Below are 15,699 nucleotides of genomic sequence, written 5' to 3'. Positions count from 1 at the left end.
GGGGATGAAATAGAGAGATAGGAGAACAGGCAGATTCTTAAACAACAAAGATCGATCCACTCTTGGCAGCATGGAAACTTTTCCGACAGCTGCTCATGATCACTGACATGCTGGTGGCTGAGAAGTTTTCGACTTAGAGGTTGCCTCTTTGCGATCCTTGTATTGCGTGCATATGTGTTGCACGGGGAAGTGAGGGGATCGCGGGGTTGGATGGTCTTTGGAGGGGTGGATGTGTTAGCGTCGGCATACCTTCCCTCGCTTGACACTGGCCCGAGTTGACTGTAATGGAAGCTCGAGTCTGCCGAAGACGGGGGAAAATAAGGCCAAACTCACATGGCATTTACCGACTGGACAACCGAACCTGCAACAATGAGTAAGATGCGGAAGCAATCGAACAGCAAACATCGGCAACTTCTGGCAATAGTCACGTGCGCGGTGTCGAAGGGACAATTGTGTTTGATAGGTTGCGTGATGAGGACTATCCCGGACATGCCAGATACATGGAGTGAGAATGACAGCAGTCCATGACAGTAATCCAACGCAGCGCAGCCTTACTCTGAAAGTCAAACGCAAGCAGAAAAGGCCAACATGTCAACCACCAGCACTCTTCAAGCAAACAGCCAAGCAATGATCTGTGATCAGTCATGATTCGGAAAGGTGTTCTGGAATCTAATAGATCCCTTCCCAATTCATCCAAGGCCCCAGATCTTGTCTGTCCCGGAGGTGGGCGCGCATCATTGGGTTTGTCCCTGCCCGTCGGGGTAGCCCTTGGCGAAAGTTTTCTGCTTGTCGGTGGGCATTGCGCCAATACTGATCATGTTCAACGTCCCATCTCTGTCCAAAGTCAGCTTCAGCATCAAATAAAGCATGGGGAACATAAACCTTTGGTCCATGGGGAGTCCAATCATCACCCATAGCAGCAGGGTCGATCAGATGACCACGCCTCCTGATTTTCTGCATCCTGATCCATTCCTCACGAGTGAATCTTGGCATGCCATTCCCGTGGGCGCCTACTCCTAAACCATCAACTCCAAGTCCGAACCAATCATGAGGTGTCGACCACTCTTTGTAGGTCCGGTCATGAGGGTCGTATCTTTGGTAGCCTCTGGATGCTGGATTGATCGACTCAAGAACGTGAGCATCGTGGAAATGGTAAGAATCCCTTCTTGATCATCAGAGCTGCGTGCAAGTAGAGTCAAAAGTAACATACCAGTTCTGCCATTCATCCGGCATGATAGGTTCAGTCGAACCTTTGCGTTGGAGGAAGATATCTGGTCCTTTTCCAGTCCTGATGTTGTTTAGCCGGCCCCAGAATCCGCGTCGTCCTCGACCCTTGGGCCCATCTTTCGGCCACACGAACTGTAAGTTCGGCGATCTTGCCATTGAAGCTGAGTGAAGGTTGGTCTCTTGAACTAAAATCTATGGGCTCGGGACGTCTGAAAAATTGAACTTGATGGACGAAGAAAATTAATGTCAAGTGGTTGTGCCAACTTGGCTTGTTCCATGACTCTTATGCCCATCTCTAGATGTTTGGGTGGTCATAACTTTGAACAGCCCATAGCTTGTCAATCTTCGCTGTCTATGATTACATTGCCCGTTGGCCTGATAATCCAACCGATTTGAGCAAACGAACGAAGCAATCCGGTGAAGCAAAGCAGAGCCTGATCATCATCACATCATCCTCATACAAGCCAGCAAAACTTTTGCGATATGAAAGAGGTGGTAGGAATGGAGCCGTGCCACTTGGCGGGCTTCACTATGATTAGCAGCCACAAGGCACATTCTAAATTGCAAAGAGAGGATCTCGCTTGCAATTCGTTTTTGAGGTGTCGTTCTTGAGGGCGACGCAAAGCCAGCTCTCTGACTGGCTCTCCAAGCGAGAAGCCTAAGAGCCACACCGGCTCACCGCTCGCAGCATCAGGCTTGGTCTGGAGAAACGACAGGGATTCGTTTTGCCAAAACATACGGAGAGAACGCGACCTCTAAGAATCAATTGCAACCTCATCAGCTCCTCCAGTTGGCACGTCTACCTCTATTCTTTGGTTTAGCAACAACGACGGTGTGCACCCACAGTGGCAGAACACCATAGATAATATTCGAGACCGTCTGGAACAAGTGCGATCTATACTCTTACAAATTCCTCGAGGATTCGGAGGTTCGGCGCGTCTTCGATCTACCCTGCGACCGACGACAACAACCCTTTCCCTCCCCACAAGCCTTGTGCACAGCCTGCCAACAAAGAATCTAGTCGTCAATCTGCACAAAGAACAGAATCAATTCGAGATTGGTCACAAGGAATCATACTTTGGCGCAGGATCCCGCCCCGCAGTTGTCCTGCCTTGTCCAGATCGAGGGCAGCTAGGCTAAAGGCACCAAGAAGAATTGAGCCAGCAGCAGACAGAGGCGTTACTCCACAGTCTGATCTGACGTTCTCAAGAGCATTCTACCTCTGAAGTGGTCTTGTGGGAATTCTGCGATGATTTGATGGTTTTGTAAAGGTGAACAGATGAGAAGTCGCGTCACCGGGAGGGACTGAATCACGCGTCCAAAAAAGGTACATGGGCCTTGATAACGTCAAGGAATTCGAGCCCTGAGTTTTGATCATTTGCCCTCATGAAGTACTGAGAATTGGGGCTGCAAGTGGAATTAGGACGCGTCAAAGCTTGGTACTGTACGAGGAAGGAAAGGCAATAGGATTGACTGGAGGAAGGGAAAGACTGTTCAAAGGCTGGACTACCAGCATCAGACTTGTTTGGAATATTGTGATTGTACAATACCGCAGCATGCCTACCATTCAAGTTGGCCCAGGCTCAGACCTGGAGCTTCAAGAGGTTGCGGATATCATGGGGAACTCGAAGAAAGTCGTGGTGGTAACTGGGGCAGGCATCAGTACCAATTGTGGCATCCCGGTAAGTTGTAAACCTGAAAACAAAACACGCTAGCTTGTTAGCTTGGTCTACTCACATTTGCATAGGATTTTCGTTCTGAGAATGGTCTGTACTCTCTGATCCAAGCCCAGTACGACGCAGCTATCAAGAATCCTCCTTGGGAACATTCCAATATCTTCGATATTGACGATAGGCCGAAGAAGAAGCGCAAGCAGTGGTACTATGAAGTTGTGGCTCCTGACGGTAAAGTTGTCGATGTGATAGACGAGGAAATCGCTCCACCAGAAACTTCGCAGCCGGACCCGCTTCCCGAAAGTCAACAACCGCACACTCCCAGGCGTTCTTCTCGATCTCGCTCATCAAACACCACCAACTCCAATTCTCGCACTTCTACTCCATCAATTCACTCTTCCGCAGAGAGTTCGCTATCGAGCTGCTCCTCTATCACTCCTGAGGTGCCCCTTTCATTCTCGCAGAACACAGTCAAAAGCTCTCCACCAATCGCCTCCGATCGCTCTATCAGCCCAGTTGCTTCACGAAACGTAGCCGCCGACACATCCAACAGCATAGACGCCTCTTCGCCACTCTCCTCTCCAATATCCTCTCCAGAACCCTTTCAAGAGTCCTCACCAGAACCCTCACAAGAATCTTCGCAAGAATCATCTCCCGCTCCTCAACCATCCCAATCCCAAAATTCGTCTAGTGGCAATCGACAAAGTCTACCTAACCTTAAGGGGCGCGATCTCTTTGACTCTATGGTCTGGCAGGACGCTTTCACTACAAGCATCTTTTATATGTTCATTTCGAGTCTTCGACAGAAGGTTCAAGATGTCGCCTCAACAACCCACTCCCACAAATTCCTCCGTGTGCTCCGAGATGGTGGCCGCCTTGTGCGAAATTATTCGCAAAATATCGACCTACTGGAAGAAAGGGAAGGCCTCTGTACGGACCTGGCTCAAGGGACTGGGTCGAAAGCACGATTCAGCCGACGAGGAGGAGGAGGATCTGGATCTGGAGGCTGCGAATCTGTTACATTGCACGGATCTCTGGAATGGCTACGATGCTCGTTGTGTAATACCAAATCCAACTGGGATGACGAGGGTCGAATTACAACAACACTCGCAGGCAGCGCCCCAGACTGTCCGACCTGCCAGACGTACTCCAACAAGCGGACTGGCAACGGTCGACGAAAACTTGCCATTGGGCGCCTAAGGCCAGACATTGTGCTCTACGGGGAGGAGCATCCCAATGCCAATCTTATTGCTCCTCTCGTCACACATGATCTGGCCTTAGGCCCCGATGTGCTCCTCATAATGGGGACGAGCCTTCGCGTACACGGGCTGAAGATAATGGTGAGGGAGTTTGCCAAGGCAGTCCACTCGAGGGGTGGAAAGGTAGTGTTTGTGAACCAGACTAAGCCCTCAGAGAGTACCTGGGGCGATATCATCGACTATTGGGTGTCCTGGGATTGCGACCAATGGGTCCTTGATCTGAAGGATCGGAGAGAGGATCTGTGGCTGCCACCAGGAGCCGTGACTGAGGAGAGGAGGAAATCGGTTGGAGCCTGTACAACTGTACCCAAGCGACCACAGTGCAAGAGGGACGACAAGATAAATGGCGTGTACATAACATTCAAAATCTTGGACCAGTTGGGAACCTTCAAGGACGATCAAGGACAGACAGCCAAGCGATCATCATACTGGACTGGACGAGCACTGCCAGCTAAGAAAGAACCGGCGAAGAAGCAGCCTGCAAAGACAGGAACGAAACATACCATGAAGTTCACGCAAGTACCCAAGGGCTTGGTGACGAAACAGACCACATCCAAACCGAAGAGGAAGTCAGCACCAGCACGAATTGAGCAAGACACATACCCTCAGAATAACCAAGTTGCCATCGTCACAAAGTACTGGGAGAAGCTTCAAGGCCTGGCACCTGGATTGGGTGCAGCACCACAATACCTACGAACTCCCCTCGCACCATTCTCTGGCAACGAGAAGCCCGATTTCCTCAAACCCTTCGCATTCAACTCCTCCTCCAACCATCTTCCGAACATCGGCACTTCAAGCGACTGGCTACTCTCCAAGATAAACCTTGTCTCACACCCACCTTCTGGAACATCGATTCCTATCCACACGCCAAAGCCAGAAGAGAGGAAAGCAGCAGAGCAACGAGCTAAGGAGAAGAAGGCCGAGCAGAAGAAGGTCGAGGAGAAGCAAGCCGAAGAGAAGAAGGCCGAAGAGCGGAAAATCGTACACTCCTACGGCACTCGAGCATCCAAACGGTTCAGCGCAGCAGACACAATCGTAGTAGACAGCGGCGAAGTTGAAACGGTACTACAGAGCGGAGAAGTCGAGAATCCAACAGACGAGAGAGAAGATACCATCGTGGTGGACGAGACGGCGTGTACACCAGCTAGCGACGATCGTATCAAGCGGAGCTGTAGTATTGGAGCGATTGTGTCGAGTCCCGAGGAGGGAACTACGTGGCATGATGCGCAGGAGGTTTTGTGACTTCGGCTGTTGGAATTGAGTGAGACAGATAGACAGAGACAGATATAGTGGAACACAGTGTTGGTTTAGTTCTAAGGCAGTGGATGGGTTGGATGAGATGACTATATTGTGTCTATACGGCACTAACATCAGCAAGACAGCATGAGATACGAAATGAAACATAATTGAACGTCCCCTCTTGACCCTTGTTTGTTTACTTCCGTTTATGCTTTAACCCGTGTAAGATATTTCGTTGCGAGCGTAGTAGTCTAATGTCCATCTGAATAGAAGTCTACTCCAGATGGAAATCGGATGTTATCGTTTTCTTCCGCTGGTATTTCGATCATTCCAACAATGATTTAGTAGGGGTACCATTCTTCGACCTCATCGTCCCGTCGCTGAACCTCAACAAGCCTCACCACCTGGTCTCTACTTAAGGTGCGACTTTGCTGCTTCTGAAGTTTTACCTCACGGGATGCAATGACTAACACCGACTCCAGCTCCTGCACGTCCCATCTTTTGTCACGACCGATTCCCAGCCCCGGATCCCCTACTTTGTCTCAGAACATCAGGTGACATCCAAAGTAAAGCTACTATTTGATGCCTAGACAAGATCTCTTTTCTCTCGCTCTTCTTCTTATATTACTCCTACCTACTCCCGTCCTGTCTTGTCAGAAACAGAAGCATAAGCATTAGCAAACAGCACCCAAGCAACACCACCACCACCGCCACAACCGATGCCTGATCTGGTCAACTGACTCCCTTGACTAAAACCTATTTCATCAACTCCGAAGCAACGGCGGAGGGCGTGAAGGAGGCTCTTAAGAGAAGAGTAGGAAGAAAAGGTCTTGTCTTCTCTATCTACTCTAACTTTCGTCCAATCCTAAAATTTCCCCTCTTTCCTCAATTTCCACCTCCTCGCACGTCTCTTCCTCGGATTCTCTTTCTAGCCACTTTTTTTTCTTATTATTTTGAGTCTCTATTCCTCGCGAACAGTGGTTGAGCAGGAAAAGAAAGAGGGGAAGAAGGGGAAAAGGGAGAGGGAGAGGGATTGGGGAGTGGGAGTGGGAAAAGGACTTTGAGGAAGGGACCAGAGTGGGGAGGGGGAATGGGAGGATGAGAGGATGAGAGGATAGATGGTGTACGGCTTAATTGAACGTTGGAAAAGTGGGAAGAAGTGAAGATGAAGGGATATGGGATTCGATATAAGTAGAGGGCGAGGGAGGTGAGGCGAGGGATGGGGAACAGTGAAATGGGACCTACCCGAAGCGGTCTAGCCTAAGATCATGTGACTAACAGGTGCCAGCGAAGCACATCGGGATCAACTGGATAAACTGTACATAAATATATACAATCTCATTGACATATATCATCATCATTAGCCGGAATCAGAGTCGTATGCATCAAGAATGGCTAATCGTCCTTGTTCAATATGTCAGCGAGCGTTTGGACGTGACTCAACTCTCTTCTCCCTCTCGAATGACAAGATAGGACTTTCGCAAGGCCCCAGAGTTCTTCTGGCACCCATAAATAGCATTAGAAGAGCTGCCTCAATCGGCTGCCCTCTATGTACAATTCTGACTTCTAGTCTCGAAGTCGAGTTCTTGGACCCCATAGCGCGAGAGAGAGAAATAGCCACTCTTCAGAGAGCCGTTCTAGATCCAGCCTGCGCGTTAGCTATATATGTAGGCGTCGATGACGTCTCTCATACAAGTTTCTCTCGAGTACCTGTTTCTTGGAGTACGTATAGCCGCGATATATTGTTTAATTAGTTACCATCCGGCTTATCATACCAAGACCATCTCCCGCTTGGACAACTGAACACACCTAACGAGGATGGTATGGTTATGGAAGCATGGGTCGTTGACTGTGTTAAGAATCACCCAAAATGCAAGAATGATTCAGGGTCCTTTATTCCTACAAGACTACTTGATATCGATGCCTTCGAAAACTCTGACGACATCCGACTCGTCAGGTTGGATTGGAAGCTTTCTTCGCCGCAATATGTGGCTCTGAGCCACTGCTGGGGCCCTGCCACACGGCTCCCAATAACCACTACCACATCTACGCTGGAAAATAGGATGAATCGGATCAAGTTTGGTCTCTTGTCACAAACGTTTCAAGATGCTGTCAGGCTCGCTAGGCAATTAGGTCAACGCTATCTTTGGATTGATTCACTGTGTATTATCCAAGACGACAAAGACGATTGGGTGGCCGAGGCATCAGCTATGGCCGCAGTATACCGCAACTCCATCTTCACCATTTTTGCACTCAGCTCTCAGAACAGCACAGGGGATGTCGTGTCAACGCGCATGGCACGTCACCTCTGAAATCGTCACGTTACTGTGATATCAACACTGGCGCGGGCAGGATTCGTCTCTTTGAGTCTCCTCCTAAGGAACGGCATATCGAATATGGTGATGATACGTATAAACATGGCCGGTATAGCACTCATAATCCTCTGAGGACAAGAGCCTGGACACTGCAGGAACGAGAACTGTCGGTTAGGGGTATCCACTTCTCTATGAGTATGGTACTGTGGGAATGTCGTACCACAAAAGCCTCGAGTGAGGTCCCTTGGGGGACGATCCGGCCGCTGGATGATTTCCTTCCGTGGCCAATACGAAATAATCCTTCTGAAGATACCCATTCTGGTGGACCCGTCTCGCTTAGGGACCGCTGGTATGTCCTCACAGAGGACTTTTCGTCTCGATTCCTCTCTCATGAAAACGACAAACTCCCAGCACTCTCGGGGCTAGCTTCTACCTTCGCGGAGTCTTTTGGACCTGAGACATACCTCGGAGGAATTTGGCGCAGTCATATGCCTTCTGGTCTCCTCTGGAAAACCACTCTTCAGAGCGAACCATCGCTATTTCCAACGTTCCAACCTCGACGGCCCATGTTGTACCGAGCACCGAGCTGGTCTTGGGCGTCGATAGATAGTTTGATCTCATATGAAAGCCAGAGGCTCTCACACATGGGTGACAGTAGACCGGAAGAAAGCGCTGGCAGTTACGATTATGGGTTTTTTGAGATTGTTGCTAGCGAGCGGAAGCTTGCTAGGAGTGATCCCTTTGGTGCAATATCTGCCGCATCACTGTTGATAAAAGGATCTATACTGCCGATGCAGTTTCGTTACGAGAAATTCGGAAACGAGTCCATGTACGACGATGGGATGAGAGTCCTTATCGGCGACGATGGTAGTACTGCTGGAGCATTCTATCCAGATATTATAACCGAGATCCGAGACATGGAATGGATTCACTGCTTGAGTATCAAGGGAGAGTCATTGTTTGCAGAGAGGTCCGTACCATACGAGTTGTACCAGAAGCACTTCTCTACAGAAGATGAAGTTTCGGGAGAGAGTGCGATGATCATGGGGCTTGCTCTAATGAAGGACTCGACCAAATCAAATGCATACCAGCGAGTGGGACTTATACGATGGGTGAAAAAGTCTCTATTTTCTGGCATTTTGCCATCAACTTTCACCTTTCTGTAATCTAAGAGATCTGCCTTTTTGTTTTCCTCGAGTATGGTCGGGCTGTCGAATGGAATGATGCCTGTAGGGTTTTCCCAGGAGTCTAGTTTCTAGCCGTGCGAGAGAGTTCCGTCATCACTATACTATAGCGGTTAACCAGTTCATGAAGCACACAAAGTCCCATCATGTTCAGCAGCTTGATTTCACCTGCATGCTGCATATTGTAGTGTATCACATGACATCACGCTAGGCTCTTCTGCTACCTACGTACGATGAGAGTAGGGATTTTGAGAGTTGTTACAGGTTTGGGTGGAGGGGTAAGGTTGGAGGAGGTAGAGGTATGTCTGGTAACTGAAGAGACAGTTACTTACTTCTCACTGTTTTTAAAGACTCAAGATTTTTCAAACAAAAGATTGAACTGAGTGCATTACTATCCGAACCAATATTTTTATGATCTATGCGTCTAAATATTTACCTAACTCTCATCAACGATCCATCGCAAACTCCCAAACCCATACCTAAAAAAGAAATCCCTCAAAGCACAGCAACCTCAATCCTCCTCCCCGTCTCATCAAAGTTAATCTTCTTTCCCGAATTCAAACTCTCCTGCAACGCACAGCCAATCTTAACCGCCTGCACCGCCCCACTCAACTTCATCGGCAACTTCGCATTATCCAAACAACAAGCCGTAAACTCATTCGCCTCAGTAACAAAAGCCTGCTCAAACCGTCCATAGTAATCCCCAGGGATCTCCCTCTTGATGCCCCCAGCCTCATAGATATTCACCAGGTTACTCATCGGCTGCGCATTAACCTGCAGCTTCCCCCCCGTGCCAATAATCTCCGTGGCGTCATCCTGCCCCGCCGCCATCATCCGCGAGCAAAACAGATACGCGATCTGGCCACCATAGAACTCCACAATGCCCACCGCATTATCCACATCCTTATGTTTGCGAAGTTCCGGCTGCACGGCGGTGATGCCGCTGCTGACTACGCTCTTGACGCGGCTGTCTTGCCCGAAGAACCAGAGCGCCAGGTCGATGTCGTGGATCGAGCAGTCGACGAATATGCCGCCGCTGAACTCGGCGTAGGCGACGAAGAAGCCCGATGGGTCGAGCTTGTCGCAGGTTTGGGAGCGGAAGATGGAGGGCCGCCCGATGAGCCCGGAGTCCATTTTGTTGAAGGCGTCGCGGTAGGAGGTGTCGAAGCGGCGGGAGAAGCCGCACATTACTTTGAGGTGGGGTTTCTTTTGGGCGGCGTCGACGACGGTTTGAGACTGTGCAAATATTCCCCAGTCAGTATATGAAATTCCAATTCCAATTCCAAAATCCAGGATATCTGATCCTGAATCTGAACCCCCCCCTTTTCAAATCCCAAATAAAAGCAGGGGAAGTGAAATCAGGTGCTGCAGCAGCTGAAGGGGAGGAATTAAAAAAATGTAAATATACTTACAATCTCCGGCGACGTCGAAAGCGGCTTCTCGCACAAAACATGCAGGTTCGCCTCAATGGCCTTAATCGCCTGCTCAGCATGCACCGTCGTCACGCTCGCAATCACCACCGCCTGCAACCCCTCCTGCTTCAACATCTCGTCGTAGTCGGAATAGATCCTCACTCCCCACGGCTCCAGGTGCTGCTTTGCCCACTGGATCTCCGTCTCGTCGGGAGTGCTGGCTGCGACGAGTTGGGCGCGGGGGGTGCGGTTGAGGAAGTGGAGGGCGTGTCGTTTGCCCATGCGGCCGAGGCCGGCGCAGGCGATTTGGAGTTTTTGGGGGGCCATTTTCTGGGGGAGGGTTTGGTTGTGAGGACGTGAGGACGTGAGGACGTGAGGAGGAGAGGAATTGAATTGAGAGGGTCGTGAGATTTGGTTTTGGTTTTGCAGTCGAGAGTGGGAGGGGGAGAGAAGAAGCTGATGGGGAAGAAGCTGAGGGAGAAGAAGCTGTTGAGGTTGAGTACAGAAGAGAGTTCAAATTCTTGTCCGGGGAAAAATATTATATAGGGGTCCTGCACGACCGAAAGTAAAAATTCCAATCCAGTCTAATCCAGTCCAGTCCAGAACCAGTCAGCCAGTCCAAACCATCCCTCAGTCAAATCAAGTCAAGTCAGGTCGGTCCTGATCATCCGACGACGTGCTGAATCAAGTCAGGTAGGTCACATCGAATAGAATCAGCTCAACTCAATTCAGATCCCGACATATCAGCGACGCGCCGTCCTTTCCCTTCCCCTTCCCCCAACCCCTCCATTCCATTGTACCTACCTACCCCTCATTACCTGCAAAGGAAAAAGAGCGGAAGACGTGTCGCATCACATCCTACCGTGTCGTGTCGTGTCGTGTCGTGTCGTGTCGTGTCGTGTTCCTGCATACCCACATCACATTCCAGAACTTCCCTAGAAGCGCTGGCAGCCCTCCTCAGCCATCAAGGAAATTCCCTCGCGAAACCAAAAAAAAATTAAAAAAAATTGCCCGTTTTAGAGAAAAATCAGGAATTGCCGTTCCTGGAAGTTGGGGGCTCGCTTATTCAGAATGGGCAATTTTCTGGGGTGGGCGCTTGGGCGTGGGGTGCTGCCGACTCCACAAGCCCCCCATACCCCAGACTTTGCATTAACTTATTAGGTGTGGAGGCAAGCGAGGTGAGGTCAGCCGCCGTTGTGGAGTGGAGTAGTGGAGTGGAGCCGCAATAATGTAGGTAGGAGGTAGGAGGGAGGGTAGGTAGGTAGGTAGGTAAATGCAATTTTGAAGGTTTGCTCGAGGTTGGCCCCGGATGGGGTAGTGGATGGGGTAGTGGATGGGGTAGAACAGTAAGTGTACTGAGTGTAGTGGACGGGGATTAAGTTGTTTCCTTTCAGTTGGTGGCATGTGGACCGTGGAGTAATAATAATGTGGAGTGAGTTTTAGGGAAGGGTCTCGTGCTGCTCATTTGGAGGTATGTGTGCCTAGGTATGTTTCTGTTTCTTCTCGGTGGAACTTCCATACATGTTGAAACTCAAGATAAAAATATGGTCATGTGATGGATGGTGTTAGACTTTGGAGATTTCCATTATTGTACCTTCTATTGGTACCTTGAGGTACCTTGTCCCCGGATCTTGATCAGGTGAACTGATATTTCTGACTTTCGACTTATAACTTCCCTTCCATTTTGAATTTTGGCTTGACAACTTGAACTTTTTGAGTTCTGACAGACAGGCTACCAGGCTTCCAGGTTATATCTTTTTTTTTTTTTTTTTTTTTTTTTTTGGAGTTTGCGTGTGAACCGCAGACGAAGCTTACCATACCGTTCGTACTGTAAGATAAGAATAAAAGATCATCCCTACCTACCTACCTGTCTTAATACCTTTCTCTAGAGATTTTCATTCGTTCGTCGATGTGTTGTGATATAATAGCTTTGACTCGGCTTGGCTGTGGGGTAGGTGTATACCATTCGTACGCGGTGCAAGAAACAGTCTCTGTAAGATTTCAAGACTAGAGATATACGATTCAAGAATTGAACCTTGAAATTTGAGATTTGAGATTCCAAAAGAAATGTCCAGGTAGGTACATAATACGGAGTTCTCGAATCGATAGAAAAGAACAAAATGCGACAAAGCTGGCGAAAATACCTACCTACTTACTTACCTGTACCTCTACCTAAGCAGGTAGCCATACTGGTAACGTGACACAAGTCAACACTACCTACCTACCTATACCCACCTATTCCAGCACTTTTCTTTTTTTCTTTTCCCTTTCAACTTTTGGGCTTCCTGTAGGTATGACACGTGCAGGTGCGAAGAAAAAACGTGGTATTCATGTATGAAATCTAAGACTGACCGCAGACGGGACGGTACAGGACGGTACTGAAAAGTCTTTTTTGTTTCTTTTTTTTTCTTCTTATGGACGGACGGATGGCTGACTGGCTGGCTGTTGTGTGGTGTTGTGTTGTGTTGTGTTGTGTACCTTACCTTAGCTTAGCCCAGGTCAGGTAGTACCGCAGCGCAGGATCATGCAGAGATGATCGCGATCACATGTGAAAGAAGGAACTGTGGAATGCAGGTAGAGGTGAAGAGTATTGCTTGTTCAAAGGTTGGATTCTTATTGTATGAACAATTGCTTGCATTGCTTCGCTTTGCTTTATAAGGATAGGAAATCATGACTCCCCCAAAGTCTCCAGCTAAACTCGCTAACTCCCTGAAAAAAAAATCCCAATCCAATTCTCATCAATCAATCAAAACACCCGACTCTTTCCAGTATCATATCTTGTCAAATCCCCCAATCAAACTCCACTGCCCTCTCTATGCCGAAGCGTTATCTTCAGACTTAGCCTTAAGCTTCATCTCCTTCTGCAACTGTCTAGCATACTTAACACCAAACCCATGCTTAAAGATCTCCCTAATATCCTCCAGCGTCATACCCTTGACCTCAGGATAACAGAAGTAGACCGCAATCCAGCCAAAGAAGCAGATCGCAGCGTAGAAGCCGAATGCGCCAGATGGGGTCGTGTTCTCCATCTGCGTGAGGAAGGTGGATGCCACGATGATGTTGGAGCCCCAGCACGAGCAGGTCAGCATCATGGTTCCGTACGAGCGGACCTCCATGGGGAAGAACTCGGACGAGAGCCAGGCTGTGTTGCCCATACCGGAGGAGTAGAAGCCGACGTAGATGATCATGCAGGCGAGGACGACGTAGGCGGGCCAGCCGATTTCTTGGGTCTTGAGGGTGAGGTCGTGGTTGATTGGGATCCAGTGGAAGGCGACGGCTGCGAGGGCGAGGAAGAGTGCCTGTTGGGAGAAATGTTAGATATTGGAAAAGCAAGAGTTGTAGCGTGAGTAGAATTTTGACTTACCATTCCCCACATGGTGCTGAGCAAAATGCGTCTACGTCCGAAGCGATCGACAACCATCAGGTTGACCCAGGTGAAGAAGAAGTTGGTGGCTGCAATGATGGTTCCGACAGCGACTGGGTTCTTGAATCCGACGAGAGCGAAGAGAGTCGAGGAGTAGTACATCAGGGCGTTGAAACCTCCAAGTTGACTGATAGCCATGAGACCACAAGCTGCGATCAGAGCTCTGAAGTTACCGGGAACGACGTAGAGTTGCTTGATGAGCCAGAGTTGACCCTTACCCTCCTTCAATGCCTTTGCCTCAGCGACGTGTGCGGCGATGTGCTGGACCTTCTGCTGGACTTGGAGTTCGGTTCCTTGGGGGAAGATCTTGCGGATGACATCCGCGGCTTGCTCATGCTTGTCGTGGTAGATGAGTTGACGGGGTGACTCGGGGCAGAATGGGAGGAGAGCGCAGAGGATAATCGCTGGGAGTGCTCCAAGACCGACCATTGCTCTCCAGCCTTGATTGACGTGTGCAAGAGCTGCGCCGATGCCGTAAGAGACGAGCTGACCACCTGTGATGGACATGTTGTCAAGACCGATCATGCGTCCTCGATATTTGGCGGGTGCGATCTCAGCGATGTAAAGCTGGGGAATGTCTTAGCTAAATTGCACAATTTTTGGGGAAGGGGAAGAAAAACTCACAGGAACGATCATGGCGGCGGATCCGACACCGAAACCAACAACAAGACGTCCAATGGTCATCTGTGCAAGAGAGTATGCTGCGGCCTGCAAAACAGCGCCGACGATGAAGAGGAAACATCCCATGTAGATAGCGCCCTTGCGTCCAAAGCGATCAGCTGTAACACCAGCAGCGATTGCGCCGATGAAAGCTCCACCAGATGTGATCGAAGTAATCAACTCCTTCTCGCTCGAGTCCAAAACATGGCCGAGATCAGCATCGAGGTAGACGAGAACAGCCGAGATGATACCAGTGTCGTAACCTGTGATCCGAGTCAGTGGCAAAATTCTATTTTCTTTGACGAAGTGCGCTTACCGAAGAGCAAACCTCCAACACCTGCTGTGATGGCGACCAGCCAGGCGTACTTGCCAGACTGAGTCTGTTCGATGCTGTCCAAGTCTTCGAGATGTCCTGATTGAAGGACCTTGGAAGAGTCGGAGGCGGCTATCTCAACATGTTGAGAGTCCTCCTTGGAATCACCAGTGAAGCCCATGATGAAGATACTGAGAAGTTGCGAAGTGTGAAGATGGAGGAGTCGGGTGTTGCGAATGATGTTGTTCAGAGGATTGGAACCGGGGTGATGATCGACTTGTTGAGTTTTCGAAGGGGGGAGGAAGGGGTGATTCTTATATCAAAAAAGTTGACGTTGGCAACAACACTGGCGTCTCAAATCGATATTTGTCTGATCTCGATGCTCCCAAGCCATCATCCATGCACGGCAATCTGGAAGGAAAATACTCAGACTGAGGCGCCCAAACAAGTTTTTCGGAAGAAAGTTAATTCGCGGTGGGCGGGCAGCACCTGGAAGCGTGGTGGCGTCCCCCTAAGCTGCCCACCGAGGGATAACCGCGGGGAAGTGGAGAAACCCCAGACGGACCCAGGACCCAGCCCAGGCCCATGAGAGTTGCCGTTGGGGAGAGCAGGAGGGCGATGGGCGATGGGGCTCCAGGAGTCCAGGGGGCCCTCGTCCCCCTGCAGCGCATGGTTAGACAGGCAGCTGGGCAGCATGCGAGTAAATGCAATTGGCGTGGAGCTCATAGGTCATGATCCAGAACCCCATAATGGGCTTCAGATGGTGCCGGTACCTACGCCTCAAGTCCCTCTGATGATTGGGGAGTTGCCCTGTTCCAGAACAGCAAAGTAAGAGTTAGTGAGCAGTTAGTTGGTCGTTAGTTATGCTGGTGTTGTGTTTGGGTTGGTGGTGCAGCGAGTTACAGTACGGCTTTACCTGACTTAGGTCGGGATGGGTCGGCTATCAGCCCAGCACCCAGCACCAGCACCAAGCCCAGCCCGCCCAGCTGGATC

General features: G+C 49.8%; 5 protein-coding genes across 5 annotated transcripts; 2 read left to right on the top strand and 3 right to left on the bottom strand.

Moving 5' to 3' along the window:
- Nucleotides 1-181: 181 nt before the first annotated feature.
- ONS95_014400 (uncharacterized protein) lies at nucleotides 182-1,801 on the bottom strand. The gene is made up of 3 exons (XM_058508048.1): nucleotides 1,211-1,801; nucleotides 334-1,162; nucleotides 182-215 (listed from the first exon to the last, which is right to left on the bottom strand). The coding sequence occupies exons 1-2, from the start codon at nucleotides 1,381-1,383 to the stop codon at nucleotides 670-672; spliced, it is 666 nt and encodes a 221-aa protein (XP_058355728.1). The 5' UTR covers nucleotides 1,384-1,801; the 3' UTR covers nucleotides 182-215; nucleotides 334-669.
- Nucleotides 1,802-1,992: 191 nt separating this feature from the next.
- Nucleotides 1,993-6,578, top strand: ONS95_014399 (uncharacterized protein). The gene is made up of 2 exons (XM_058508047.1): nucleotides 1,993-2,909; nucleotides 2,975-6,578. The coding sequence occupies exons 1-2, from the start codon at nucleotides 2,784-2,786 to the stop codon at nucleotides 5,399-5,401; spliced, it is 2,553 nt and encodes an 850-aa protein (XP_058355727.1). The 5' UTR covers nucleotides 1,993-2,783; the 3' UTR covers nucleotides 5,402-6,578.
- A 155-nt stretch (nucleotides 6,579-6,733) lies between these two features.
- Nucleotides 6,734-9,129, top strand: ONS95_014398 (uncharacterized protein). The gene is made up of 2 exons (XM_058508046.1): nucleotides 6,734-7,120; nucleotides 7,178-9,129. The coding sequence occupies exon 2, from the start codon at nucleotides 7,905-7,907 to the stop codon at nucleotides 8,877-8,879; it is 975 nt and encodes a 324-aa protein (XP_058355726.1). The 5' UTR covers nucleotides 6,734-7,120; nucleotides 7,178-7,904; the 3' UTR covers nucleotides 8,880-9,129.
- A 263-nt stretch (nucleotides 9,130-9,392) lies between these two features.
- On the bottom strand, nucleotides 9,393-10,636 carry ONS95_014397 (uncharacterized protein; the record flags this gene model as incomplete). Its single annotated transcript, XM_058508045.1, has 2 exons — nucleotides 9,393-10,133; nucleotides 10,310-10,636. The coding sequence occupies 2 exons, from the start codon at nucleotides 10,634-10,636 to the stop codon at nucleotides 9,393-9,395; spliced, it is 1,068 nt and encodes a 355-aa protein (XP_058355725.1).
- A 2,182-nt stretch (nucleotides 10,637-12,818) lies between these two features.
- ITR2_3 (myo-inositol transporter) lies at nucleotides 12,819-15,685 on the bottom strand. Its single transcript, XM_058508044.1, has 3 exons — nucleotides 14,710-15,685; nucleotides 14,358-14,656; nucleotides 12,819-14,300 (listed from the first exon to the last, which is right to left on the bottom strand). The coding sequence occupies exons 1-3, from the start codon at nucleotides 14,885-14,887 to the stop codon at nucleotides 13,494-13,496; spliced, it is 1,284 nt and encodes a 427-aa protein (XP_058355724.1). The 5' UTR covers nucleotides 14,888-15,685; the 3' UTR covers nucleotides 12,819-13,493.
- Between the last annotated feature and the right edge of the window lie 14 nt (nucleotides 15,686-15,699).

This window comes from Cadophora gregata (genome assembly GCF_030347475.1).
Source record: "Cadophora gregata isolate MNR1 chromosome Unknown scaffold_9, whole genome shotgun sequence".
In the NCBI taxonomy this organism is placed as follows: Eukaryota; Fungi; Ascomycota; class Leotiomycetes; order Helotiales; family Ploettnerulaceae; genus Cadophora; species Cadophora gregata.
Note: the sequence above shows the minus strand (reverse complement) of the source record. Positions and strands in the feature narration are given on the sequence as shown.